The sequence below is a fragment of the Carettochelys insculpta genome, chromosome 1 (assembly GCF_033958435.1).
Source record: "Carettochelys insculpta isolate YL-2023 chromosome 1, ASM3395843v1, whole genome shotgun sequence".
NCBI lineage: Eukaryota > Metazoa > Chordata > Testudines > Carettochelyidae > Carettochelys > Carettochelys insculpta.
In genome coordinates, this window is record NC_134137.1 from 203,194,636 (window position 1) to 203,222,532 (window position 27,897).

The window sequence follows — 27,897 nt, forward strand, 5'->3', positions numbered from 1 at the left end:
TTTTTGTAAGAAACAATATATTTTATTTTTCTGACACCACAGCCCTGGCAAGTGGTTTTGTACCAAATTTAATGGAGGTTACACAGAACGTTTTACGCTGGGGAGGAAAAAATAACCACCAAAAAAAAATCCTGGATAACTTTTAGTGTCTGTTCCACTCCCACATTAATAAAATCACTTGGGGTTTCTAAGAAAAGGAGAATAGGAAACAGTGAGAGAGACTACTGTAGAATGTAACAGTGTCCAAAGTCCAGCCCCTTCCTGAAAGTGGGAAGATTCCCCACTAGAGGAGAGGCTCTCCGAGATTTACTCCCCAAAATAATACATTGTATTGCAGCTGCCAAAGGAGGAGACAGAAGGGGACAGAGAGAGGAGCCTATTTAATAAGGAGTGGGAGGGAGGGAGAGACAGAAGGTGCTGGACAGCACTCCATAATTTGAAAAATATGTCCTTAATTTATTATTTCTTTTAAAAGATTCCCCTCACTGAACTTAAGTTCCTTTTTTGTGCTTTTCATTAATACTCTGCTCTGAGGTCGTAGTTTGGTTTTCTATACATTGGAGTTGAAGGAAAATAGTCCGAAGTTCTGAAGATGGATTCTCCACCTCAAGTAAACAGCCTAGAATCCCATTCTCCTCTCACCCCAAAGACTAAAGTCTCTGCTAAAATCCCTTTTACAATATAGTACAGTACACAAAAAACCCCAAAAAATAACCGAGAGTCCTGGGAGAAGCCAGTCCAAAGGACGTAAACATACAGAGAATGGTGCAACTTGTGACAAATGGCAATTCTCAAAATACAGCTACAGCGTCTCAAAGCAGGTGCCATCATGGGATACCGAAGTCCACAAAAATAATTTTTAAAAAATAAATCTTAAAAAAAACCTGTTAAAATGAATTGTTTCAGGTAAATTCCATACATTCGAGATTTCCCAAAGCATCCTCTGGTCTCTTTTCACCTATTGCATGGCCAAACTGTACTCCTGAAGCTCCCCAAAAGCCCTCAGGACTTGGAATCTCATCTCGACAAGGATCAGAACATCCAGTCTTATGGTAGCAGCTTAAAACATCATGTTCCCTGGATTTCCAGGGCCTTGGCTAAATCCTCCCATTCCAACATCAGCAGCCATACCTCGGGGTCTCATCTGGGGGGGTATCATGATGTTCTGTTGGGGTCCCATCATGCCTTGCATTGACATCATCATACCAGGTGAGCCTACTGGCCCTGGGTGGCTATAGAGCCCAGCAGGGGCTCGGTCCTTGCCTGGAATCATGCCCACTGCAGCTACTGGGTTACTCATTAGTGTGGGCTGCCCAGGCACTGCAGTTTGTGCTGGTGACATCATCCGATGATGAGGTCCGATCATGCCTTGCTGCAGAAAGGCAGGGGGTCTCATTGGGTTGTGGCCTGGCATAGATGGAGCAGTTCCAAGGGGAATATCGGCAGTTCCCACCGGCCCCGGGCCCCCCATGCCAGGTAATGCAAGTCCCATTCTTGGAGTCTGCTCTCCTATCATTCCCTGCATGTGAGAGAATCCAGGACCAGGACCCTGTGGCTGCTTGCGGCCTGGAACTTCCCCACGAGGGAAATACTGCAGTGTCTGGCTAGGCTTCTCCGATGGAATAATCCTGGACAGGTCAAACTCTGGTATTCCAGTGGCCCCAGGGCGGATCACCTCCTGCAGGTCTGGATCAGTGAAAACAGAAGGCATGTTTCCTAGAACAGTGAAGGAGTCTGGACCTCCAGGGCCTCCAGTCTTGCAAAGTGCTGGATCTGTTGAACTTTGGGGCAGGTTGGTGGGACGCCCCAGAGGTCCTTCTCCGTGGAAGCCCATTCCAGCTGGGAAGTTGCCTTGCCCTCCACTGGGACCATTGTGTGGAAATGGCACCTGCTGGGGCGGGGACTGTACCGGAGGAAACCCCTGTGGGAAGCCCAGGCGTCCTTGAGGTACCATTGGAGGATCTTGGGAACCATGCCCCATCATCGCATTGTGAGACATCAGGCCAGGTCCTACAGGAACGCCATGAGGAGGTATACTGGGTCCCATAGCATTTGGAGAGGGCATCTGATTAGTATGGGAAAGAGGCTGGGTCATTCCCATTGGGCTAAGGGTTGGCATTGGACCCACTGGGTTTGGACCTGAAATTCGAGGATTTTGGGAATTAATGCCCATTCCTAGGGGAGAGGAGAAAAAAAAAAAAATCAAATTCAGATCAGAGACAAAACTGATCAGTGAATATACAAGAGTTCTGTGTCGCATTCCTAGCTCTCATTTACAACAAACAACCACAACTAGTGCCAGTGAGAGATGCCAAAATCTCACTTGCTAGGGCTGCTGGCCTATTTAACCATAAAACCAGTCTGAGCTTCAAGAGCCCTGCATTGTCCTCACACTGCTCCAATGCGACTGAAACGGGCTCCCAAAGCAAGAGGCGAGATCACCCTGGGTCAAGTCACGTCTTGATCATTTTGCCAAGACGGCCAACAAGGGAGAATATTAGTGACAAGCGTGCGCGGTGCGCGTTGCTTAATCACCATACACGCTCTCCTTCACGGGACCACACTGAACACCTCCCCTTCCAAACTCAGGGCATCCGCAAGTCAGGTGGCTCTCGCCCCTATTAGAGCCAGCCAGATTAAGTATCCCACAAGTGCTGCAACATATTCAATAAATACCTGATAACAAGTTTCTCTCTTCCCCACCAGGGTACGTGATCAACTTCAACCACTACAGTGCTGGACAGTCTGTGTACCAGGCAGTCTTCATTATGCCCAATACCAGACTTCCTGCCCTGAGAGTCCTCTTTTTCAATTATGTTCTTCTCCCATTGTTTTTTTGTTTTTTTCTAAAAAACAGATTCTACTGTGTTCATATGAACAATAAGAAATTTGGGGCAGGGCTTCCAGTGTCACCACATTTCACTTTGTAGAGCAGGTCGCTACGCCCAGGGGGACACAAGCTTTTAGTTCTCTTCTCTCCTAACGTCTGGGTGCAGAATAGAGCCACTTCCCCCTTGGCACAGGCCAAGCAGGCACAACACCCATCCCCTATGTAAAAAAGAGTGCACATTCCAACCTCCTCCCCTCCAACAGGATCAGAGTGCGCAAAAGGGCGAGCAGGAAGCGGCCTTACCTGGCAGGCTGTTCATCGGTGGCAAGTTTGGGGAACGGGCTGGAGGGGAGTCATCATCCGAGCTGGCCACTGTCTTGATGGCATCATGGTAAAGTGGTGTGGAGCTGGGCATGGCAAACTTGGACATCCTGGACATCATGATAGAGAGGGGATTCTGGGAGAGCGTGGGCTCTGGCGGCATTGTGTAGGGACTGCTAGTGGGAAGATTTCCAGGGAGAGTCGCAGGAGCAGACTGGCTGACGGTGGAAGGTGGAGGGCCACCTAAAATACAAAAAAAGATTTAAAGGGTTTTTCACCCTTTTAAATTAAACTCCCAGAAAACTCCCTCATTGGTTCCAACAGTCTAACCGAATAATCATAGTGAGGCAACCAGTGGTTGAAATACCCATTGTACCGGTAGACTGCATTTCTATCCATGTGGTTTGTTTCACAAAGGAAAGAACTGCATGTCTGACAAGACTTAACCCAGAAGCATGGTCAACTATCTGGAAAATCTTTCCTAAACTTCCATTGGAAATGCCTTTCCCATGCATGCCTCAAATGTGAGCCCAGAGACAGAAACCAGAGTACATATAGACATAGTGGCCTATAAACTAGAGGCATCTATGCCAATTTCTCAAGAGCTGTCTTAAAAGTTTACACAAAAGGTTCCCTGTTTCAATTTTCGCTTAAGTCTCACATAATAGAGCGCATTACAGTTAGTCTCAAGGAGTGTTATCATTCCCTATTAATTTAAGATATCCCTCCCTCTTAGAAAAGCATAAGCACAACTTTCTGTTCATCCCAATCCCCACATCTCCTCACCAATAAGCCTACAGATGCCTTGCCCAGTTACAGAGTAAGGGGTCACTGCTTTCAAGAAGAAGTTTAAGACACTCATCAGCCAAGCAAAAGCCCCTGCCAAAAAAAAGCTCAGAAAGGTCTCGGACGTAGCTGTTCTAGTCTGTTTCAGCAAAAGACAAGGAATCCAGTTGCATCTTAAAGACTTACAAGTTTATTACAGTACAAACTTTTGCAAGCTGTAACTCACAAAAGCTTATGCCATAGTACAATCGTTAGTCTTCAAGGTGCCACCGGACTGTTTTTTTCAGGAAGGTCTAGTATTAAAACTTCTCTAGGCTCAGAAAGTAGCTACATATTAGGAAACCTGGGTCTGGTTGCAGCAGTTCAAGCCCAGATCCAATGCCAGTTTAACTTAAGTATCCAGATTCTTCCTCCTTCCCAGTATGGCATATGGTAGGCATAAAACTTAGAATAAAATGGCTAAATGATGAATTTTGGTATACAGCAGACAAACATCACTGCCATGGCAACTCACTGGAACACGCATTTGAGCCACCAGAGCAGTCTGTTAAGTTTGAGAAGGAAAATAGCCTGCTGGTCTCTTTCAATCGGTATCATTCTGCAGCACTAGAGGGCAATGTAGTCATGCCTCTTTCAACAGTCTCCTCGCTTAACTCTTGCGATAAGGAGGTTTCACAGGCTGAAAAGCTCTTGAGAGCTGGTTCCATCACACTGCGGCTCCTGATGCATCGAAACACTGCACACCAGGGATTTACATATTTGGAAACTTGTTGGAGGAACAGACGCGCACGTTTAAGCTCTGACTCCAGCAAAGAGAACTACAACTGGTGCTGCTGAAATGCCAAAAGAGATTGTGTGAATCCAGAAACTCATTTTGTGTTTCCTGATTGTAAGGTGTCTCACTCAGGGACTACCAGCATGTAGCATAACCGGACCCAGTCCATGACACAGACCCACAAACCTACAGCACATCTGAGCACCAGCTGCAGAGAATCCACCTGCTACCTCTAACTACGCATGAAACAGACAGACAATCTGAACTGGTACCAGCAAAGCTCCTTCCATGAGGATTTGTAAAGTAAAATTACATTTATCCTGTGCCTGAACAGATTGTGAATGGTAGCTCCTTTGGCCAGCACACATTAACAGGTATCTCTTGTTTCTCCTCTGACCTAACAAACCCATTTTGAGGCATCTTTATGATCCGAACAGCAACACTTTTGCTGAGTGCTGCAATATTTCAGTGAAGACCAGACTGGCAAACAAACTGTTCTAAGTTCTTCGGCAAAGAGTGACCTCCTTCCCCCACCCCGCCCTTTCCTCTCAAATCAATCCAAGTATACTTGAGAGCCATCTTTGGGACAAGGACAGTATTCAGCATGTGCACATGAATAAGATACGACCAGAAGAGACAATTTGTTACGGTGCTTGTCAGCGTTCCTTGTAAACTGAGCACTTGGGCAGCCACCCAGGAGAGATTCAAATGCCGCCCCGCTGATTAGCAGAGTGCCCACAGCCGGCATTGTGTGTTCCCATCCGTGGTGCACATCCACACATGCTTTGGGGGCGCACAAAATTTATTCTGCACACAGATGGAAAAAATTAGAGGAAACATTGGGGCTCGCCTCCATATTTCACACACTTAGTTCTGGGCTTAGACACAATTTTCCTTCAAACTGGCAGGAAAAGCACACCATTTTCTCCCTTTTTTGCACTTCCTGCCCCAAATGCCCACCAGGTAGCCTCTGTGAGCCCTCATCTCACATCACACTTCACAACGACCACATATCAATCAATGGATTCATGCTTGAATAGAGAAGGAAACACTCACCTGACTCCACATTCCCCAGCATGGCTGGGGAAGACATGGTGAGAGACGTTTTGTGGTTTGGGGGAATCCCAGGGCTCTGCAGCGGGGGCTTTGGAGAGGAAGTCCAGCCAGGTGAAGGTGCTGGGAGTGAAGGAGACTTGAGGTGGACTGGCGAGGCAGCAGCAGATCCCAAAACAGGGGGGGACTTAATGGAAGCTGCAGCAGCTGCAGCAGTTGGACCTGCGAGCATTCCTGCCAGCTGGGATGGAGTCTGAGGGGACTTAAGGTTCCCCGAGGGAGAACCCAGCATGGGAGACTGGACCTGTCGCATTGTGGGAGACTTCAGAGGGTTGATGCCCGGTGAATGCACCTGGCTGGCTGCAACAGAGATATCCAAGGGCTTGCGACCGAGGCTGCGCTGAACAGGAGCAGCGGTGTTGAGGCTGTTAGGGTTACTGGTGGGGTTGAGAGGTAGTGGCGGCATGTGGCTGAGCCGGTTGTTAGTCCTTTGGTCAGGCCCAATCTGCTCTCTGAGATTACGGAGACCCCCTCCTGGGCCCTGAGACATAGGAAGGAAAGGCCTGGGACCCATGCCATACTCCTGTTGGGGATGCTCTCCAAATGGCAAGGACACCATTTTCTGCTGAGAGGAGAGCATTTCTGAGACTCCTGGACGCAGTTTCATCATCTCCTCTGGCCCCACGCCAGTTTCTCTCATCTTCTGAGGTATCATGGGTGGGTTGGAGCCCATGGTAACATTCAGACTGATGTCCCCCTTCATATTGCCAGGGCCCATCCCAAACTCCAGCTCCCTACCAGGGCCCAACTGAGGTGGCATTCCTTTTGGGAAATCCCCCCTGGAGGGGCTCAGGGGCCCTTCAACAGGCATGCGAGAAAAGATGGGGTTATTCCCAGGCTCCATGTGTCTCTGGGAGGGAATCATCCGGTTCATCTCCATACCAGGCCTGATGCCTTCTATGCTCAAGCCAGGGGGCAGGCCCAGCTGCTTCTCTGCCAACTGCTGTTGAAAGATCTCTTCTGGCAGGCCCTGGGGATTTGGGAACCGCTCCCCTCGGCCAGGGCCACTAAAGACACCCTGGCCAGGAGGGAAGTTTCGGCCATCTGGGATTTTTGGCACATCTTCTGGCCAACTGACTCCTGAAAGCCCAGGTCTAGATGTGGGGTTTGGGACACTCGGGCTGTCCATGTCCGGGTTCATCATTCCTGCAAATCCAGGCAGGCGCATCTGGCTCCCAGGCATGTTGGGATGAGGAGCCATACCTCTGGGGGGCAGAGAATGAGACACGTTCATGCCATCAGCAAAGGACTCTGGACCACCAGGACCCCAGCCCTCACCAGGGGTCATCTGGTAGGGAGGTGGGGGGCCTCGAACCACCCCTCGAGGCCCATGCTGGTGGACCATCATGTCCTGCAGGGAACACTGCTGAACCACGACCTGTTCCTGCTTCCGTCTCTTCTCCTCATAAAACTCCTGCTGCAGCTTCAACCAGGCCACCTGCTCTGGAGTCATGTGATCCAGGTGATCTGGTCCTATGGGTCCAGATTGGGAGTTCATAGATGGTGGCACCATTTCATCTGGTGAGAAGGGCATCTCTCTATGTCCTTGAGGACCAAATGGAGCGCCTCCATCAGTCCGAGGCCCTGGCCCTTTGCCTAAACTTTGGGATTGAGCCATCATGGCCTGTATTGGCCCTTCAGGTTTCTTTTGGGGACCATCCAGAACCCCAGTGTTCTGGGGAGGCCCCCCACTTTGCCCTCCAGGGAATTCTTTCTCGTCAGGGAAAAGCATGCGCTGTATATCTCGTAGAGTTTGCAACGAGCGCTCTCGATGTTCCAGCTGCTCCTGAGAAAGCCCATCGGGGTTCTCCCCTAAGCTGGATGGGTCACCACTGGATACCTGCTGTGTGGGACCTTTGGGATCTGCAGTGGAGCTATTGCTCCCCTGGGAGATTGGGCTGACAGCTCGATTATTTGGGGTGGAACTCTGCCCAAATCCCTCAGGCGGTAATGGGGTAGAGTTGGCAGGGCTGCTACCAGACATCACTTTACTTTCCACTCCAGGACTGTCCTGATCCATGGGACATGCGGGGCCGGAGGATTTAGGTGCCGGTGCCGAAACAGGTGGAGCTGGCTGCATTTTGGCATTCTGGGGGGGATTATGTTCCTGCGAAGCAGGAGGCTGTGTCTGAGGAGGCGGCAGAGGCTTGGTTTCACTCCGAAGTGCAGTGACCTGGGTGTTCTAAAAGACAAAAACCAGAACATTCTAATTGTCTCTCTTTAAATCTGTGCAAATGGAGGGAGGGGGAAGATCAGGCTGCTCTCTCTCTCTCTCTCTCTCTCTCTCTCTCTCTCTCACACACACACACACACTCTTTCTTCAGGCACTGATACCGTGTGCATATAGATTGCAAATCATTGCCTTGGACACAGATGAAACGTTCATTTTACTCAAGCATCACCCAGAAATCCAAACGGTGAGGTTTGACACCCCTCTCCTTATCTCACCAGAACCACTCCAGAGCCAAGACACCACCATCTAACAATGATGATGCTAAAAAGCCACTCTGGCATCTCTGAAACCTTTCACTCATTCTGAACAGTGCTCCCTGCAGCCTAGAACATGCTTTTCAGAACATAAAGACCCCCCCACACACCCCTACCCCAAGCATGCACGGGCATGTATACACACACCACTCCATCTCCTGCTTCTACCAAGGAAAGACTCCCTACCAGGGATACAGTGTTTCGTTCTGCCTTGCTGTTTGAGATGTTCTGGATATGAAAGGACACAATGGTTTCTGCCTGTCCCTTTAGCACAGCTTCTGCAGCCCTGTAAAGACAGACAGACATAAGTGAGGCTGCAGATGGACAATTATCTCTCTTAAATACCGCTTGCTCCCAACTACTAGTGGCAGGGAGAAGAGATAACTGAAAGGCTGGGTCACCTATCTTTTGGCCCCAGGGGTCTGAGAGAAGCAGAAATCAAAGGAGAAGAAAAATCTTCATATTTACAGAATGTATCAGTATTTAGGGTTTATGTCACCATTTAACCCACCCCTAAACACATTCACTGTGCAAACAAACAGGCTGTCCAGCAACATTTGCCAAAGACAAGGCCAGAGGTGAGAAACTGAAAGTCCTCACTGATGAGCATCCAAGGTCAGTTGTCAGTAACTCTCCCTCCCGGATTGGTAAACAGCTTCCCACCCCCACAAAGGATTTGAAGGAGGAAACATGCTTCTGGATTTCAGAGAATGAGGTACACGCAAATTCAGGGACAGGACACATTCAGCCATTTACATACTTATTGGCCATCTCAGTAGAAAAGACATAAACCACTTTGGATGGAGTCTTCTGTCCACTAGCTGGCTCCGAAGCAGCAGTCAGGCCATGGGAGGGTGTGGAAGACCTTGGGGCTGATGCAGCTGAAGGAGTGACGGAGTGTGGGGTATGCTGAGAATCCTGGCTCTTCATATGGTCAGCAGAGTTGCAGTCTGTAAAGGAAGAGGCGGGGGAAAGTCTCACTAGCGTGGAAGCTACGATAAAGTTTGATACTCCTCTCACCGTTCACTCATAGCTAGCACCCCAACATCCAGCTTTCATATAAAGGAGGCTCATACTCCTCTCCCACCTAGTACGAAGGAAGCTGTCCTATTCCTCCGTGACTCCCCCTCCCATCCCAAGACACAATGCAAACAACGATGGGAGGAAGCACACACTGTCTGAGCTCTAGCTAGCTCCCCTTGGCGTCCAACAACTGACTGAACCCGTGAGGCACACCAACAGATAAGCCCTTAAGTCCTTGTATCATAGGGAAAGACCATTTTTCTCCCCCTACTCATGCCACCCGAGCCCTACTCTGCTGTACTGTCAGACTGACCACACAACTTCTAATCACGCCAATTGGAAACTAACTCTCACTTGACCCACATCCTGTACAGTCAAAGCCCTCTTGTTGCCACTTCTTCAAGGCATCTAGAGGGCACAAATGCAAAGCCTGGGGGGCCTCGTGTTCCAGAACAGTAAGAATTCTTTGTACATCTGTGCCACGTCGCACGTGAGGATCTCAGGGTGATCAAATAAATTACCAGAGTGAGACACAGTAAGTACCTATTTGTGCTGCACCTAAATTCACAGGTTAGGGAAGTAAAGAGTGGGGGTAGTTACAAGTTTAAGGTCCCACAATGCGTAAGCGGCAGAGCCAGAAACAGACTACAGAAAGCTTGACTCCCAGTCCTGTGTCCCACCTGCCAGAGGGTATAAGTGCAATAATGCCACCCAATGCACCTTATCTCTATGCACAAAACTGGCTTTGACACACCCAGTGCAAACAGAGCAGCTCCTAGGCACCCAAAGGACAGAGACTGACCACTTTCATTTATCTTCTCAGCACTTCCTGGGGAGTTTCAGCGCTCTCACAAAACAACTTTTCAATCCTAAGCAAGGCTGTACTTCAACAGAGCAGGAAACTGTACGCAGTTATTACCAGCTGTGAAAATCCTCCCCCCTTTTCTAGAGGGCATTTAATCTCCTACAACATAATCACCACCTCAAGCAGACAGATGCTTTTGCTAACACCCACCAGCCAAATAATCATGTCACACTGATACATAGCACAAACCCCTCCTCTGGCAGACATACCTTTAATTTCCGAATCATCGCTGGGAGTCCCAGCATCTCTCTGCTCGAAGGAATCCGCTGAAATGCTCCTCTCTCTCTTTCCCTTCCCCTTGGCACCATTTCCAGCCCCATTCTTCAACCCCATGCTCCCACCTGGGCCAGGGAGCACTTTGGGTGGGTGACCGCCAGTCTTGGGGTCACAGGGAGAGGGCTGGGATTGGCTGGTCGAGCCCCCCTGTTTACCCGGGTTGGAAAATTTGGAATCCAGCTGGGGGTTGCCAGAGGGGGACATCACTGTGGGGGGACGGACCATCACCTCCTGCTTTGCTTTGGGACTACTGAAAAAAAGAGAATCAGAAACAGAGATTAGACTGTCAATTCACTCCAACAGGAATGGATGAGAGAGAAGCAGCAGCAACCACTGCTGCTGCTTTTACAGAGCAAGGCGGTTGCTGCAGAGTGAGGAAGGCCTACTACATGCTTAGCTTCATCCAGCTGCTCTTTCAAACATGCCTTGAAATGGTTACTATCGGATACGGGATCACAGTGCTCAAGGAGGCACAAGAGCAAGCAGCAGGCCTGCCAGATCCCAGGAACTGCTCAGTCACATGAGGAGCCACCTCTGGGGCTTCTGTCAATAAAGACAACGGTTTCTATGTACACAGAAAAGCGACTCACACCAAGACCAGCTCAAAGTAAACAAACAGGGCACCATAAAGTTCACCACACTACCCATCCCAACCCAAATGACACAGTACGGCTGATCACAGAGCAGTGAAACCCACCGCAAGCCAGCCCAAGAGAGCGTAAGGCAAACCCAGCATTACTGCAGCACTCCTCACAGATCAGGGAAACTCGCCAGGGAAATACAAACCTCTGACCATGAAAACAATTAAACCAGCTACAACCTGCCTTTGAATGGGGAAAGAGGAGGAGACTGGCTCCACACACACGCCTGCAAAAGGGGGTGGAGGAGACTGCATTAGAGTTTACCAAAAGAAACTCAAAAAAAAAAACCCACCAACCCCACAGTCTTCTCCCACCCGTGGTCCCATTACACAGACTACAGCCTGAAAGTATTAGGTCTCCTTAGATGTCACACAATTACAGTCTTCCCTCCTCCCTTTATTTCAGCCACCGTCACCCGCTTCCTCTCTTCTGCAGGGATTTGCTGGGAGTGCATTTTACCCCACCTCCAACCCACAAGGCAGCACACTGTAGCAAGCCTCCCTGCGGAGGCTATTCACTTTGTGCCTTCCATCGGCAGTGCTTCTCAGTCTGGCCTCCAAGTTACTGTCAGCTCCTGCTAACCCCTGGAGCAAAGGTCCCAACCTAGGTGTGCTGTGAAGCACACTACGCACCCAGCGCACCACCTTTCCCTCTTCCAAGTCAGAGGAGGATGTTTGGCATAGGCAGAGGAATGACGTGGGCAAGTACTGTGCAATGATAATCTAATTCCACACCACTCCTGCTAGCAGCATGGGGATAACTTTGTGTTGGAGTGGGCATTTAACCTTGCCTTGGGTAACACCGCAGCAGAGCAGGGACACTTCCCCTTCCATCCAAGAGCAGTTCCCTGAAGATCCTCACCTCTGTGTGTTTCCTGATGGGGAGTTCCTCAGTTTGGGGTTACTGGAATGCATTGACAGAAATCCTGTGCTCTCACACACCACCAATGGGCTCTTGTCAAGTTCCTCTGGGGGCCCTGCTGCTGATGGCAGCTTTGAAGTACTTTCTGCCACACACCTCTCTCACCGCTGTCTGTTCACTTGTCTTTTTTCTCTTTGTCTCTCTCTGTTGTTGCACTGGGCCCTTCCCTCCTGCAGCTCCAGCATTCTCTGAATGTGTGCCTCCTGCTGCTGAGGGGAAGTCTCGCATCTCCAGGGCACACTGTGCCAGATCACACCCAAAAAAGAACAGAAAACAGGTAATGCACATGACAAACCCTGAATGAAACAGACCAGTGCTTAGCAGTCCTTTTTCCTTTACTAACAGGGTGAGGGACTGGTCTTTTCAGATGGCTAGAAGACAGCTGCAGTGTATGTTTAGAAGAAAAACTCTGGCAGGTATCAAAAACTCAAGTGGTGAAGCCACTCCCACTTCATCCCAAACCAGTTACAGTGGATTCAGTTGAGCATGGAAGGAAGAGGTAAAGAAATTTATCTTACCTGGACTCTGATCTGGGTCATGGAAGAACTCAGATCTATGAATGAGTATGGCTTATTTAAAAAGAGTGCCTTACACCAAATCACTAGGAATGTAGGATTATACACACTAGTTCACTAGTGGGAATTCTGGAAAATTGGGACTATGAATGGCTATGACCTCATGCATTGGAGGAAGATAAACACTTTGCCGCCCCCCCCCCCGCCCCCCCGAGTATAAGTTAGCTATTAGTGGAATGCTGTGTGGAGGAAGGTACACAGGAGACAAGGAGAGGGAAAGAAATTATCTTCCTGACCACCTATAAGTATCAGCTTATGCCATGACTCATGAGACTTGATTACTCTGTGCACATAAAGGAGAACATGTGGTCAGCTACTGTTTCTAACTGAAAGGGTGACAGGTCATTAACAACTGCCCATCTAGATTTGCTTAGTGTCATACAAGTTACTTAAAAACTTATTTTAGTTCAACGTGAGCACTCTTCAGTTTGTTTTTAAAGTGACACAACATGCACGATGCTGGCTGTACCAAACATAACAACCTTGTTTCTATGATAGTGGAGATGGAAAATATTGGAACTTCTATATTTATGGTCTTTGGATTAAAGAGTTTTGGAACAAATTTCTGTCTTGTTTATATTTCAGCAGATGATTTTCTATTCATCTCATGTACTTGGATATAAATCTACTTAATTTTAAAATATAAACAAGATTTAATTTAATATTGCTAGTTAAAAATTATTCAAAATGCAAATATTCCCAATATTTCTTAGCACCGAAGAAGCAGTTTCTTGTCTGAATCAAGAGAAACAATTACAATTAACTAGGCCAGCAGGGTCTTCCCTGTTATGAGGGAACTAGGGTTTTAAGTTTATTAAGAGGACACATCAGTTCATTTATGCATTGCTACTGAAGGGTTAATACCTGCTAACATATTACCACATTGCTGCTAGTGAGAAACTGACTAAGGTGTCACTGGTATGGAGCTGTGCGCCTCTCCAGCACCACAAAATGATCTTGTCATGTCCTCACAGTTGTCTCATGACATCATACAAGCACATTTACATGTCACATCAATCCACAGTGTCCGGGCACTCCAATGTAATTATTTTGTGGATCCCCACAGCTTCCCTGACTGCAGCTACATCTACACTACAGTGATCTTTCAAAAAGAAGCCCTTCCAGAAGATTTCATCTGAAAGAACTTCTGAAAGAGTGAGCTGTTCTTTCGAAAGAGCATTCATACAGCCCACAGTCTTCTGAAAGAATGGGCCAGGGATCAAAAAGTAAAGTCCCATGAGGACTACTCTTTCGGGGAAAAAAGGGCTCTGTGGAGTGTCTACACACATTTTCTTTTGAAAGAAGCTTTCGAAAGGGGGCACTCTTCCTGAAATGGGAAAAGAAGAGCAATTTTGAAAGGAGTTCCATGTTCTCTTGATTTACTTTCAAAACAATGCTTTTTGTGTGTAGATGCTCCACAGGACCTTTTGAAAGAGCCCCCTTCTTTCGAAAGATTTTTTGAAAGAACTTGCTAGTGTACATGCAGCCTGCATGGGGACACAAAGAGCAACCTTGGTGACCCCAAGTAAGTTCACATTCCACTGCCCTGCTTAAGTCCATTAATGCAGGGAACACTCCTACATTAACAGCTTCATTTGTATGGACAGAACAAGATGTATTCTGATGAGGCCCACAGAACTGCACAGGGAACACATGCACTTCGAGTACCACAAGCAGAGCATTCAATTGGTTTCCAGCGCAGTATAGTGTGTTAAGTTTAGTTATTTCTATCATACCCATAGATATGCATGGTGCTATAAAGTCATATGAAGAGTTAATTTTCAGAAGTGCATAAATTCCAGTGACTCTTGTAACCTCAGGCTCCTAATGTCTGTCTTGAAAATAGGAATTCACATTTTCAAAGGTGCCTCATTTAAAAAAAAAATGTAGGAGCCTGTCATATTGAAAGTCAATGGGACTAAGGCACTTCTGAAAATGTCACCCGTGTCCTCTCTTAAAACTGAAGTTAGGCCAAAAGCACATCATTGCAGGGAAGGGAAGCATAACGGCATAATAGTGACTAACATTTGCTGCAAAAAAGCAGGGTACAGATGTGTTTGTGGTGGATTTTTTGTTATTTATGTAGCTGTTTCCATTATATGATTTTCACTTACGAATACTGCCTCAATTCTACCCCTTTATGTATTTGCATTAATACATTATATGAGCACACATTATTTTGTCCACATGACCCTGTATCATTCAGTGCACAGGACAGGCACAGAAGGCAGCACAAATAAGATTGATCAGGCAACCATAAATGTGACATTTTCTTGTGCTTCACTCGACAACCTGGATATTGTTCTTTTAACATGGTCTTTATTTATAACACACACAAGACACATTCTCTTAACAGACTGGTGTGGACAAGCTGCACAGAAGTAAATAATAAGAGGAGACTTGAATGAAGGGGTAAACATTAACAGACATTTTGATTTTTCCCAAGTATTGTACTTCTTGATGACAAAATGATTGCCAACTCTTATTTCTCCCCTTTTGCTGCCCTCTTCTGTGCAGGAACCATACAAGACTCAAAAAGGAAAGCATCACAATTTTTATTTGTGGGAACTCAGCGTCCAATAAGCTAAAATTGCCCTTCACTTGGGCTAAATTTGGGCATGCTCTTTCCTGGCTCTCATCTAGGTTTCAGGGAAAATGGACTCAAGTCCAAAGAGATGGAGTGTCTCTGCTTGATAGATTCGCCCATCCACCTGCAGAATCAATCTTGAGTGAAGTTTTAAAACATTTCAACAAAGTGCTTCAGAGATCCATGCAGTGGGCCTAATGTCTTTGTAAACCTTATAGGCGCCAGTACTCTACCCTGTAGGCAACTCACCAAGACCTGTGGCGTCACAACACTGTAGTGCTCATTGTAGAGGCGATGAGTTCAGGACCCTTGCACACACTAGGAAAGATTACCTGAAAAAGAAGAAGAGGTCTGTCACAAGGAACCAAGCAGACCTGAACCCTGGGGCCCCTCCGCCAAAGTAGCCTTCCAGGACACATAAAGGGGACCAAAGCCTTCTCTGAACAGGGACAAGAAAGCCTCAGCTCAACTCAGCAAGATTTGTTAATGCTAAGAAAGCCTTTACAGGGAGAAAACCACAGCAAGGTTTAACTGGTTCAAGTACATTTGCTGTAAACAAATGCAGCAAGGGAAGCTTAGACCTGCTTTGGCATACCGCCCATTCAGATAGATGGGCTCCCTGAGCCCCAAGAACTGGCACAGTGCCCACACAAGCATCCTGCCATCCTTCTTGTCCATCTAGTCTCAAGGATTTGCCTTCCCCTCACACCATGAGCCCACCAACCTGTGACAACCCTGCTCTTCACCATTACACCCATGTCCAAGGCCAGATGGCCTGTCTGCCCACATATGACTGAAAATGCAAAAAGGTCAGGTAAAGCTGGGTACTCCCTTTGATCGGCCAACAGAAGTATCAGGCCAGTGTCTGAATAAGCGATCATAAGGCATCCTCTCAGTTCTACAGTAAATTCTATGCTGTTCTGCCTGGAAGCAAATCTCCTGTTAAGATTTCTTCTACCCACCTCAATCCTTTCTAACCACCAAGGTACACCACTCTCTGCTAAGTTCAGTTTGAAGACAACAGGCCTCCTACTATTTACACAAGGAGGATGGCAGGGCAGCTAACACACACCTGGGAATCAAGAGACATGGGTTATATTCCCAGGTCTACTACCGCTCTCCTGCCTGACTCTAAACAACTGGGTTAACCCGGCTGTGACAGAGGTAACACAGGTTTTGAATTCCGATCCTATCCTTCAAAGCAGTTGCAACCCCTTCCAGCTTGTTATCATTTGCAAACTTAATAAGGGTACTCTGTCAATATCTAAATTGTTGAAGGTATTGAATAGAACCAATCTCAAAAAAAGATCTCTGCAGAACCCCACTTGTTATACCATTCCAGCTTGACCCCGAACCATTAAGAACTACTCTCTGAGAACTGTTATCCAGCCAGTTATGCACCCACCTTACAGGGGTCCCATCTAAGCTGTATTTGCTTAGTTTATTGATAAAAAAGATCATGCAAGACCATGTCAAATGCCTTTACTAAAATCTAGGTATACCACATCCACCGCTTCTCCCTTATCCACAAAGCTTTTTTTTGACAAGACAAGAAGTCATCAGATTGGTTTGGCATAATTTGCTCTTTACAAATCCATGCTGGCTGTTACCTATCACCTTATTTTCTTCCAGATCTTTGCAGATGAATTCCTTAATTATTTGCTCCATTATCTTTCCGAGCACAGAAGTTAAACTGACTGGCCTGTAGTTTCCTGGGTTGTTCTTTTTCCCCCTTTTTATACATGGGCACTATTTTTGCCCTTTTCCAGTCTTCTGGAATATCTCCTGACGTTCAGGACTTTTCAAAGATGACAGCTAAAGGCTCAGAAACCTCCTCTATAAGCTCTTTAGGTATTCTAGCAGGCATTTCATCAGGCCTTGGTGACTTGCAGATATCTAATTTTTCTAAGTAATGTTTAACTTTTTTTTTTTTAAATCCTCTAAACCTACACCCTTCCCACTAGTATACATTAGGCTAGGTATTTCTTCAATCGGCCTTCTTAGCGAAGACTGAAACAAAGAAGTCATTAAGCACCATTTCCAAGTTTCCTGATACTGTTTCACCCTCCTCACTGAGTAGTGGGCCTACCCTGTCCTTGGTCTTCCTCTTGAAGCTAGCCAGTTTAAGCTCGTTTTGTGCCTTGGCCTTTCTAATCTTGCCCCTGCGTACGCACATTGTTTGCTTTTATTAATGTTTTGTAATTTCTCCTAATGTCTGCCTTTTTATGGCTCCTTTTTGATTTTGAGATCCTGCAAGATCTCCTGGCTAAGCCAAGGCCATCTTTTACCATAGTTTCTTTCTTATGCATTGGTATAGCTTGCTTCTGGGCCCTTAATAACATCCCTTTGAAAAACTGCCAACTCTCTTCGGTTGCTTTTCCTCTTAGTTTTGCTTCCCATGGGACCTTATCTACCGGCTGGCTCTCTGAATTTACCAAAATTTGCTTTCCTGAAATTTATTCTCTATTTTGCTGTTTGCTCTTTCACTATTTACTAGAATCATAAGCTCTATGATTTCATGATCACTTTCTCCCAAGCTACCTTCCACTTTCAAATTCTCAGCGAGTTCCTCTCTATTTGTTAAGAGAGAATCTAAAATGGCTTCCCCCCTCCCACCCCATAGCTTTTTCTACTTTCTCAAATAAAAAATTGTCATCCATGCAATCCAAAAAACTTTCTGGATAGTCTGTGCCTCGCTGTGTTAGTTTCCCAAAATATGTTTGGATAGCTGAAGTCCCCCATCACTACCAAACCCTGCGCTTTGGATGATTTTGTTAGTTGTTTAGAAAAAGCCTCATCCACTTCTTCTACCTGGCTAGGTGGGCTGCAGTAGACCCCTAATGACATCACCCTTGTTTTTCACCCCCTTTTAACCTAACCCAGAGACTCTCAACATGTCTGTCTCCTGCACCCATCTCCACCGCAGTGCAGGTGTGCACACGTTTAATATATAAGGTAACACCCCCTTCCTGTTTACCCTGCCTATCTTTCCTGATTAAGTTGTATCCTTTTATACCAACATTCCAATCATGTATATGACACAAACAAGTGTCTGTGATATCAATTGTCATAGTAGTGCAAGTAGGATTTCAAGTTCTTCCTGCTTATTACCCATACTTCTTGCATGTGTATATAGGCATCAGATACTGATTTGCTTTTACCTCCCTGTTCTGCCTAGTTCCACATTTTTCCCCTGCTCTTATAGCCTATGATCCTTCCCATTTCCAACCCTCCCACCAGGATACTGGGAAAACATTATGTCATTCTGGATACAGGAGATAAAGAATCACCCCACACAGCAGAAGCAAAGAAGCCTTATACCCCTAAGTTGGGAGGTCTGCTGCAACCATGAGGAAGAAACATAGGGTAATGGTGGTCAGAAACTCTCTGAGGGGGACGGAGGCACCCATCTGTCACCCTGACATGTCATCCCGGGAGGTATGCTGCCTGCCAGGAGCCTGTATCCGAGACGTTACTGAGGTGTTGTCAAGGATTATCCAGCCTACTGGCTACTACCCTGTGCTACTCATGCATGTGGTCACGAATGATACTGCAAGGTGTAACCTTGATCAGATCAAGCATGACTACAGGACTCTGGGAATACGAGTGAGCGAGTTGGGGGCACAGGTGGTGTTCTCCTCAGTCCTTCCTGTTCAGGGTAAGGGCCCAGGCAGAGGACAGGTGCATTCTGGAGGTGAATGCCTGGCTGCGAGGATGATGTTGCTGGGAGCGCTTTGGGTTCCTCAATAGTGGGATGTTATTCCATGAAGGACTACTAAGCAGGGATGGAATTCATCTTTCAAGGATTGGGAAGGACATGTTTGGATCCAGACTGGCTAACCTAATGAGGAGAGTTTTAAATTAGGTTCAACGGGGACAGGTGACCAAAGCCCACAGGTAAGTACAAAACCTGGAGACCTGGAAGTTGGGTTTGTTGGCAAGTCAGTTGTCTGAAGGTACCATCCATTCCAATTTGACCTAAACAAGCAACAGGGATGGGCAATGAGTCAGAGACTGTTCTCCAGGGTTAGCCCCGGCAGGCTGCCGGCGCTTTATTTACCTGTGCCTCTGCAGCTACCGCCACTTGCGGGTCCTGTTGATTGTGGAGGACCAGGACACAGCTTCCTGTGGCTCCCATTGGTGGGAAACAGTGATCTGCAAGCAGCCATGCCTACACAGGTGCAAGTAAAATAAAGCCCTGGTGGCCCTCCAGGGGCTGACTCAGGAGAATCACCTATTAAGAGTCACTTACTGCCCCCCTCAACCTAGACCAAAGCAGCACCATTCTAGCCCACCAGCCATAACATTTAGAGCTGAATCTTCCACCAAATCAATCAATGAAACCATCAACATGACATACTGTCCTTATAAGTCACACCTACAAACAGCATCTGACAATACTGCCATAAACCACTTAATCCACGGAAAAAACCCTAACCACAGTGACAACACCCTCCCTTCAACCCTTCCAGTTATGATCCCCCCAAGCCCAGCCAGTGCCTACACAGAGACACCCCCCTACCTCACCTAGATCAAAGCAGCTATCCAATGCAGTCCGTATTTCTCTCTTCACACGAGTAAAGACACAGGAACACTGAGAGAAGCGGTACTGTGGGATAACTCCTCAAGGGAAATGGTTAGAGCTCTAGCGCTTGAGACAGCCAAGCCTCTCTCTGAGAAGAGGTTGGAAAAATGTAGCCCAGGGAATGGAATCCAAGGAAGGAGGAATTGACTACGTGTGACCTATCTCTAGTCTCTGGGGATTAGCCATCCACATTACTGCAGCCCTGGATGCAAGTCAAACCTTCCATCCAAACTGCTTTCCCCTCTTTTAATCCTTGGACAACGCAAGAGTATTTATAAACCTTTAATAGTGATGGATGGGCAGGCACTTAACAGACATATATAATTAGACAGAACCTCCAGCAGGAAGGCCTGTAGTTGTCACTGTTTAACTATTGTCCTTCCTCACGTTTTAAAAACCCAAAACAAGAAGAGATGAAATAAAGACACACCGCATCAACTTGTGGCCTTGCTGAGATGTAGCACGTCAAAGAGGAGGGAAAAAAAATTGTTCTAGTTACACAAAATAATGTGCTTTTTCGTTGTCTTTGCCTCAGCTGGCCTGAGGACAGGTATGCGGGCAACATGCACTTCAGATACCAGTGAGATTGCACTGATTGGCATTCTCTGGTGTTTTTCATCACACACCGCTCTTTTTATTTTTATTAAATTCAGCACGCTTTCCATAACGGCAGCTGGCCTGCATATATTAGTTTTTAATAAACTGTTTTCAATACGCTACATTGTGACAGATTGGAAGACAAGGAAAAGGCAGAAGTTTTTAAAACCAAAACTTTATTTAAAGACTCAAACTTGCTTAAAAATACATAAAAGCAAATAGATAAACTGGCCCATATGGAACACAACACAGCATCACAATTCCTCACGCAACATGAGGGCATGGGCACGCAGGGCATCCCTCACTGGACCAGTGTTCCCTGTAAGCCGAGTGCTTGGACAGCTACCCAGGAGAGATTTAAATGCTGCCCAGGTGATTAGCACAGCACCCACATCATTCACAGCCAGCAGCATGTGTTTCTACTGGTGGTACACATCTGCACATAAACACAATTTATTCCGACCCTAAATGAAAAAAAATTGCAGGAACATTGTACTAGACACAGCACCAGCGATCAGAGATGCACCTTCTGGTTGCTAATAGAGAAAACATCTTGAACCCATTTCTAGCAAAAGCTCTTCCCCTTATCTCCACGGATCTCATATATGGAGATACACATCTCATAGAACTGGAAGGGACCTTGGGAGATCAAGTCCAGTCCCCTGCCCTCTTGGCAGGACCAAGCACCATCCCTGACAGGGGGGAAAAAAAAAATCTATTTGCCCCAGGCCCCTAAATGGCCCCCTCAAGGATTCATCTCACAACCCTGAGTTTAGCAGGCCAATGCTCAAACTACTGAGCAACCCCATTTTCCGCCATGTCCACCCGTCTCCAGTAGTACAAATGGCACTGGACACACTAGCACTCACAGAGTCTGTAAGCAGCATGATATTCCTCCCTTCAGCCAGACAAATGCACATCCTACCACCATTCTGCAACAGCTCAGTGTTTTTAATAAACCTCTGCCACATGCTCTAAAATGAAGATATGACTTCATGAAACAAGACAGCAGAGAACAGGCTGAGTCCCCTAAAACAACAGCAGACACAGACCCCCTGTCACTAACAACTCTTCTTTTCCAAACAGATTGCACCAGATCTCCTGAACACTCTAATGTTAGGTACCCAGCAGATGCATCCCACGGGAATGTCCAGCAATGGGGAACCCCAGTTACTGAGTGGGCCACAAGACTGTTATAACCAGGATGGTCTCCCAGGGATAGGATAGTTCTGCTAACGATGCTTATGTACCTCAGATGCAGGGTGTGCGGACTGAGCCAGCTCTTTGATTGCAGGCAGAGGGTGTGCACAGCTTTCACAAACAGTGCTGTGTGCAGCCAGCACACACCTCACTTTGCCTGCTGGGGCTTTACACGTGAGTCACTTCAGTAACACCAGACAGCAACCAGTGGGATCCAACAACCCTGACCAGGAGCAACGGCAAGCAAAATGACCATTATTCAAGTTTATCTTGGATTAAATTTTAATTTAATCCACGTCATTTTTAGTTTTCTAATCCTGTCCTCCAAAATGCTAGCAACCCCTCATAGCCTGGTGTCATCAGTAAATTTTATAAATATCCTCCACTCTGCTATCTACATCATTAATGAAAATACTGATTAGTACATGACCCAGAACAGACTATGGTGGAATCCTACTAGATATGCCCTTGCCGTCTGACAGTGAACAGCTGACAACTATTCTTTGAGTTTTTTGACCAGTTGGGCACCTGCTTTTCTAGTCATTTCATCTAGACCGATTTCCCCACTGTCTTTATGTAAATATAATGTGCGACTGCATCAAAAACATTACTAAAAATCAAGATCACATCTATTGCTCCCCTCCCATCTGCTAGGATAGGAGGGAAACAACAGTTACCCTGTCAAAGTAGTAACCCTGTCAGAGGATGAAAATGGTCTGGTTTGGCATGATTTGTTCTTGACTAATCTATTCTGGCTAACATCTCAATTTGTAAGTACATAATTTTTTTTAACTATTTGTTCCAGTATCTTTCCAGGAGCAAAGTCAGGCTGACTGGTTTATAACTCCCCACTACATCTGCCCTTCTCCAGTCCTCTAAGACCTTAACTGTATCCCAAGAACTAAAATTTACTTAAAACTAAAACATAAAATTGCTCATGGTTCCAAGAATGCTTCAGCTAGTCCCTTAAGTATGCTAGGACAGGGGTATGAAACCTGCAGCTCCTGAGCCACGTGCAGCTTTTTAAAGGAGTTTTTTTGTGGCTCCCAATGCTATAAGTGCAAAGTAGAAAACACACCTTCCTGATTATTTTTGATAAACAGTGAACATCAAAAATCCCAGCAATGAACAACTCATATCTAAATAGCAAACAAGGGCTACGTCTACACTAGCCAAAAACTTGGAAATGGCCATGCAAATCGCCATTTTGAAGTTTACTAATGAAGCGCTGAAATACATATTCAGCACCTCATTAGCATGAGGGCGGCTGTGGCACTTTGAAATTGACGCAGCTCGTCCAGATGGGGCTCCTTTTCAAAAGGAGCACACCTACTTCGAAGTCCCCTTATTCCCATTTGCTCACAGGAATAAGGGGAATTCGAAGTAGGCAGGGTCCTTTCAAAAAGGAGCCCCGTCTGGACAAGCAGCGCGGAGGCAAGGTGCGTCAATTTCGAAGTGCCGCAGCCGCCTGCATACTAATGAGGCACTGAATATGTATTTCAGCGCTTCATTAGTAAACTTCGAAATGGCCATTTGCATGGCCATTTCCAAGTTTTTGGCTTGTGTAGGCACGGCCAATATGTGATCTCAAAACACTGGATAACTCTACCTTTAATATGCACAGTGCATCGTGGGATATGATACTGTATCTGCGTTTTGATCATGTTGCTAACAAAACCTTATTCACATGCACCGCAGTCTTGAATTACTGAGTTTTGTGTTTTGTTTTTTTTTTAAACCAAATTTGGAAAAAATGGCTCTTCTTGCTATTTTAGTTGCTAACCCCTGCTCTAGGATGAACTTTGTCAGATTCTGGTGACTTGACTATATCTAATTTATCTAAACATTCTTTATCCTGCTATTTCCCTATTCTAGTCTTTGTTCCTTCCACCTTTTTGTTACTATTAGTTGCATTAAGCATCTACTTACCATAACATTTTAATCACAACTGAAGCAAAATAGAGAACACCTCAGCGTTCTCAATGTTGTCCATTAGTAGCAGAAAGCAGCCTTCACATTCCTTTGTCTTTCTTTTTCCTAGTGTATTTACACAACCTATTCTTAATATCCTTCTCAGTGTAACCCATTCTGTGCCTCTGCCATTTTGGAATTTGTCTCTATATGCCCGTTCTACTTTTTTGTACTTCTCCTTTTAGCAATCTGTCCACATCTCTACTTTTTGTGGGGCTCCTTTTTGATTTGCAAAACCACTACAGAGCACCTAATGGAGCCATACTGAACTCTTGCTATTCTTTTTCTTTCGCCTTCTGGATAGTTTGCTATTGTGCCTTCAATACTGTCTTTGAGAAATTGCCAGCTCTCCTAAACTTTTTTCCCCCCTTAGATTTCCTTTCCATTGGACCTTACCTACCCATTCTCTGAGTTTGTTAAAATTCTGCTTTTTGTTTAAAACTACCATATTCATATGTTCCCTATGGTGGGAGGACAATCAGTTCAGGACTCTGAGGATTGTCAAAGTTACTTATTTCAGGGATGCTGGCAATGGGACATCACTCTGGAGTTAAAAGAAGCAATAACTTCTCTTCAACCATAACCAGACCAGCAGCCAATTTACCAACAAAGTGGTTAGCCACCTACACATATCACTTTACAGTAGGCAGCTGTCAGATAGGCTGGCAGGATCTCACCTCCCTCTTCTCATTATCCTGGCACTACAGGATCAAGGCAAGCTCTTCACGCTGCTCAACGAACATAGCTCTTCTTCATGTGGAAATCATAAGCCATTCCAGATCTGCATACTCATGGTCTTGTAAAGGACTGCCAAGCAAAAACGGGAAAACCCATAGCTACTGAAACCCATACCAGCTGTCCCCACCCTCATGTCAGCATGATTGCAATCTTCTCACCTCGACCCACAACTGCCTTTTCAAGGCCATTGCCAACATGCTCTCCATCCTCTGACATTGTCCTCCATCTTCAACCTCCTGCATTAACAGTGCCAAAAGCAGGAATAAGCTGGACTCACCCATCAGCTGGATCCATGTCTTGGCACGGTGGGAACAGATAAAAGTAAGGCATCTGAAAAACCAGAATTACTTTAGTGGCAGGCTAAGAACACCTCTACATGGGAGCTCGGGAACACACTCTGAAACAAGTTCTAGAACCACAACACTCAATGCGATTCTAAGAACCAGGGGACACAGCCCCTGAACTATTAGCGCCTTCTCTGGGTTACAGCAGCACCAATGTGGATACAGCTTGATGGGTATGATACAAGCGTGGTTCCACAGCATGGAGGCCAGCAGGCAGACTTGGGTTAGACAAGTACCTAGACTCAGGTTCTCTCTGCAGTAAAGAAACAACTCTTGCTTTTCTTCTAATTCTTTGGGTTACTCACCCCTTCCCTGTTATTCCTGGCCTTAATCAGCAGGCCAACCTTTTCTCCTCTCTATAATTCATATAGTCAGGGATCCCCATGGTCACCTCTATCCCTGAGTGAAGCACCATCAGCCCAGGTACTAATGTCACATAATGCCGACTGGAAGCATATCGATAAATGTCTACTATGATGTTACCACGTTAACAAATATCTTCCCCTACAAGTGTCTCTTCACACCATTTGCCCAAGCTGCCCCACCACATATTGCCATGTCAACACTCCAAAAGCTTTCCCTTTTGTGAAATGCTTTAGAGAAGTGCTTCTTAAACTCTTTGAGACCACGGAACACCAAACAATAATATTTTTGATGCAGAACACCGATGAAAATTTTCTTTAAAAAGGTTGTCAGACCAAAAAAAAAACACCCAACACCAAACAGCAACATATACAGCAAAAGCAAAATGAAATAATTTAATCAAGTATCATAGCACTAAAGTAGTAACAAAAAAAATAGTATTTTCACTCTTGGCTTTTTAAAAAAGAAACTTACTCTTTTTACTCATCCTAGTGGAAATAATAGATTCAACAAATCATCAAACACCACACACGTTGGCTGACATCAAGCAGGTGACCAACAGCACTGCCACCACAACGCATGCACCGCATGTCGTTGCTAGTTGCTACGCTGCCATATCGATAGAAGAAGATTACAGTGGCAGCTAGCATATTAGTCAACTTCCCTGTGCTGCCAGACTACTGCTCTTGCAAGATGCACAATAAAATTGCTTCAGTATTGCCCATGACTGTTATGCTAAAATGTTTTTTTTTAATTGTAAAAAAACTTTGAATTGTTTTTCCAAACACTCGCGGCACACCTAGGAGTTGTTCACAAAACACCAGTGTTCCATGGAGCAGAGTTTAAGAAACACTGCCTTAAGAGAACACAGTCGTGGAGTCAACCAGCTTCCTTCTTGAGCTGCACAGGGTGATGCACTGGTGGCAGTGGGGCAGGAAATTTTGGATGGAACAGGAAGTCCAGCACAATAACCACAAGACGAAAAACCTGGCTGTTGTTATTATTGTAGTTTCAACATGTGCTGAGTACCGCGTGTTATAGTGGAAAGACTGGGTCCCGCCCAAGAGTGGGCCCAGTTCTGAAGCTTCACATGTGTAGCTTTGTTTATGTCAGCAAGACAACTCACAAGCTCAAGAATTTGCCCACATGTAATTTCAGATGCAACAAAACAGGTGGCAGTACCAAACAATTGGGAAGACATGGTGTAAGGCAGGACTAAGGATAGGGTAACCAGATTGTGCATTTACTACCTGTAGGTATATACACAGCTTGATCGTTCAGAAGAGCTTGTTCTATTTTATTAAGGTGAGTATTAATTATTTTCTGCCTATTTTCCACTAGTTTTCTAATTACAGAAATACCATTGGTGACATTATTAGAAGGTACTATTTAATGGAGTTAAGATTTTTCAAACTTTTTTTAAAAGACTTGTAAAAACTGCATATTTGACAACATTTTAACCATACAGGACAAAGAGCGAACATGACTTAACAGTTTCTCTGCACAAGAGAGACAGACATTCAATGACCTAAAAATGCCACAAAAATTGGCAAAAGATTCAGGGGCAAGTGAAGTTTCTACAGTTATTTTCAATTCATTTTGAAGTAACCAGATTTTGAGTTGACACTATCCCTTATAATACACTGGACAATTATCACATCAACAACATGCTCACACTATCTCCCAGCAACCACTGATGCAGTTTAACTGCTCCAGAAGCCAACCAGAGGTACATCTGTACAGCAAGACTCCGAGCCTGGCTCAAATGACTTCTGCTTGTGTTGCAGGGCTAAAAGTAAGGCTCAAGGGGTTGAGGAGAAGCAGGGGACAGGCTCTAAGATCCAGGAAGCAGGGCTGGGCTGCAATTTTAGCCCAAACATGAGCCCATATCAGCTCACCCAGGTTCTGTAACTCTCAGCCACAAGGACTTGTTGCGGTTTTGGCTGTGCAGCAATGTTGTGGGCATTTGCAAGCCAGGCTACCATACACACTCATCATGTCTGCACTAAGGAAATAGTGAGAATGTTTACCCAGTGTTGCTAACACCCCTTCAGCTCCCCAGTACTATCAGCTTCAAACTAAGGAGCAAACAGGAGCAGCTAGGATTTTAGGCCCACTCCTAACCATCCTTAATACATCAGCCATAGCGGACTTTAGTTGCTGCCAATACTGCTAATATCAACACATGGGAATTTTTTTGCTATGTTTCCCTAGTGCAGACAAGGCCTCTGTGCCTTAGATTTATATCTGCAACTAAGAGTTCATGCCAGTCAACAAAACACACAGATGTTCACCAGACAATCACATCCACAAGGAGGAGCTCTTCTAGAGTTAGGAGCTATAGAAATATGTTGACCAAACAAGCTTCCACATCTTCACCTCCAAAGTCCAGCTCCTCCTCCACAATGAGCCAAGAAAACAAGTTTGAAGCCAGGGGAGTGACCTCTTCACCCCCCCACCTGAAGGAAGAAAAAAAAAAAAAGAGCGGGGGGGGGGGGAAGTCTGACTAAAAGATATTTAACGTTTCAGCTCAAACTTCAGGACATGTCAGAACTACACAGAAATGACAAGAAACCATCAGAATATGAAACAATATTAGGAACCTAGAGTGGATGGAACAGAACAAGGCAGTGGTGCTTAACCTTATTACACAGGAGGGTCACAAACTTAAGTACAGTCTTGTCCAGGGCAGATAGATTTTACCTATTTTAATAAGATTTAAAGTCACTTGTACTGATTTCTATTTTAAATTCAACAGCTTTTGTATGTATTTAAATAAAATGAGCCTATGTACAAAATTGCGTATGTACACTGTTGGAAGAGGCTGCATGCCTGATGAAACACTCTAGTGGGAAGCATACAGCCCATACATTTGGCACCCTGAGAAGAAGGGATGTGA

The 27,897-nt window shown here is 45.8% G+C and overlaps 1 protein-coding gene across 5 annotated transcripts in view; it reads right to left on the reverse strand.

The window, feature by feature from the left end:
* The window catches only part of BCL9 (BCL9 transcription coactivator), a 78,326-nt gene continuing 50,429 nt past the window's right edge, over positions 1–27,897 (reverse strand). For 3 of the 5 annotated variants that reach the window (XM_074997893.1, XM_074997914.1, XM_074997904.1), the window contains exons 2-9: positions 15,450–15,532; positions 11,979–12,278; positions 10,410–10,726; positions 9,073–9,262; positions 8,499–8,598; positions 5,769–8,007; positions 3,134–3,394; positions 1–2,175 (exon numbers count right to left, since the gene is read on the reverse strand). In XM_074997893.1, the coding sequence (XP_074853994.1) occupies positions 1,061–2,175; positions 3,134–3,394; positions 5,769–8,007; positions 8,499–8,598; positions 9,073–9,262; positions 10,410–10,726; positions 11,979–12,031 (4,275 nt within the window). In that variant the 5' untranslated portion in view covers positions 12,032–12,278; positions 15,450–15,532 and the 3' untranslated portion in view covers positions 1–1,060. Of the gene's footprint in view, positions 2,176–3,133; positions 3,395–5,768; positions 8,008–8,498; positions 8,599–9,072; positions 9,263–10,409; positions 10,727–11,978; positions 12,279–15,449; positions 15,533–24,449; positions 24,590–27,897 lie in introns of those variants that run through there. The other 2 variants (XM_074997923.1, XM_074997934.1) reach the window with 2 other exon arrangements.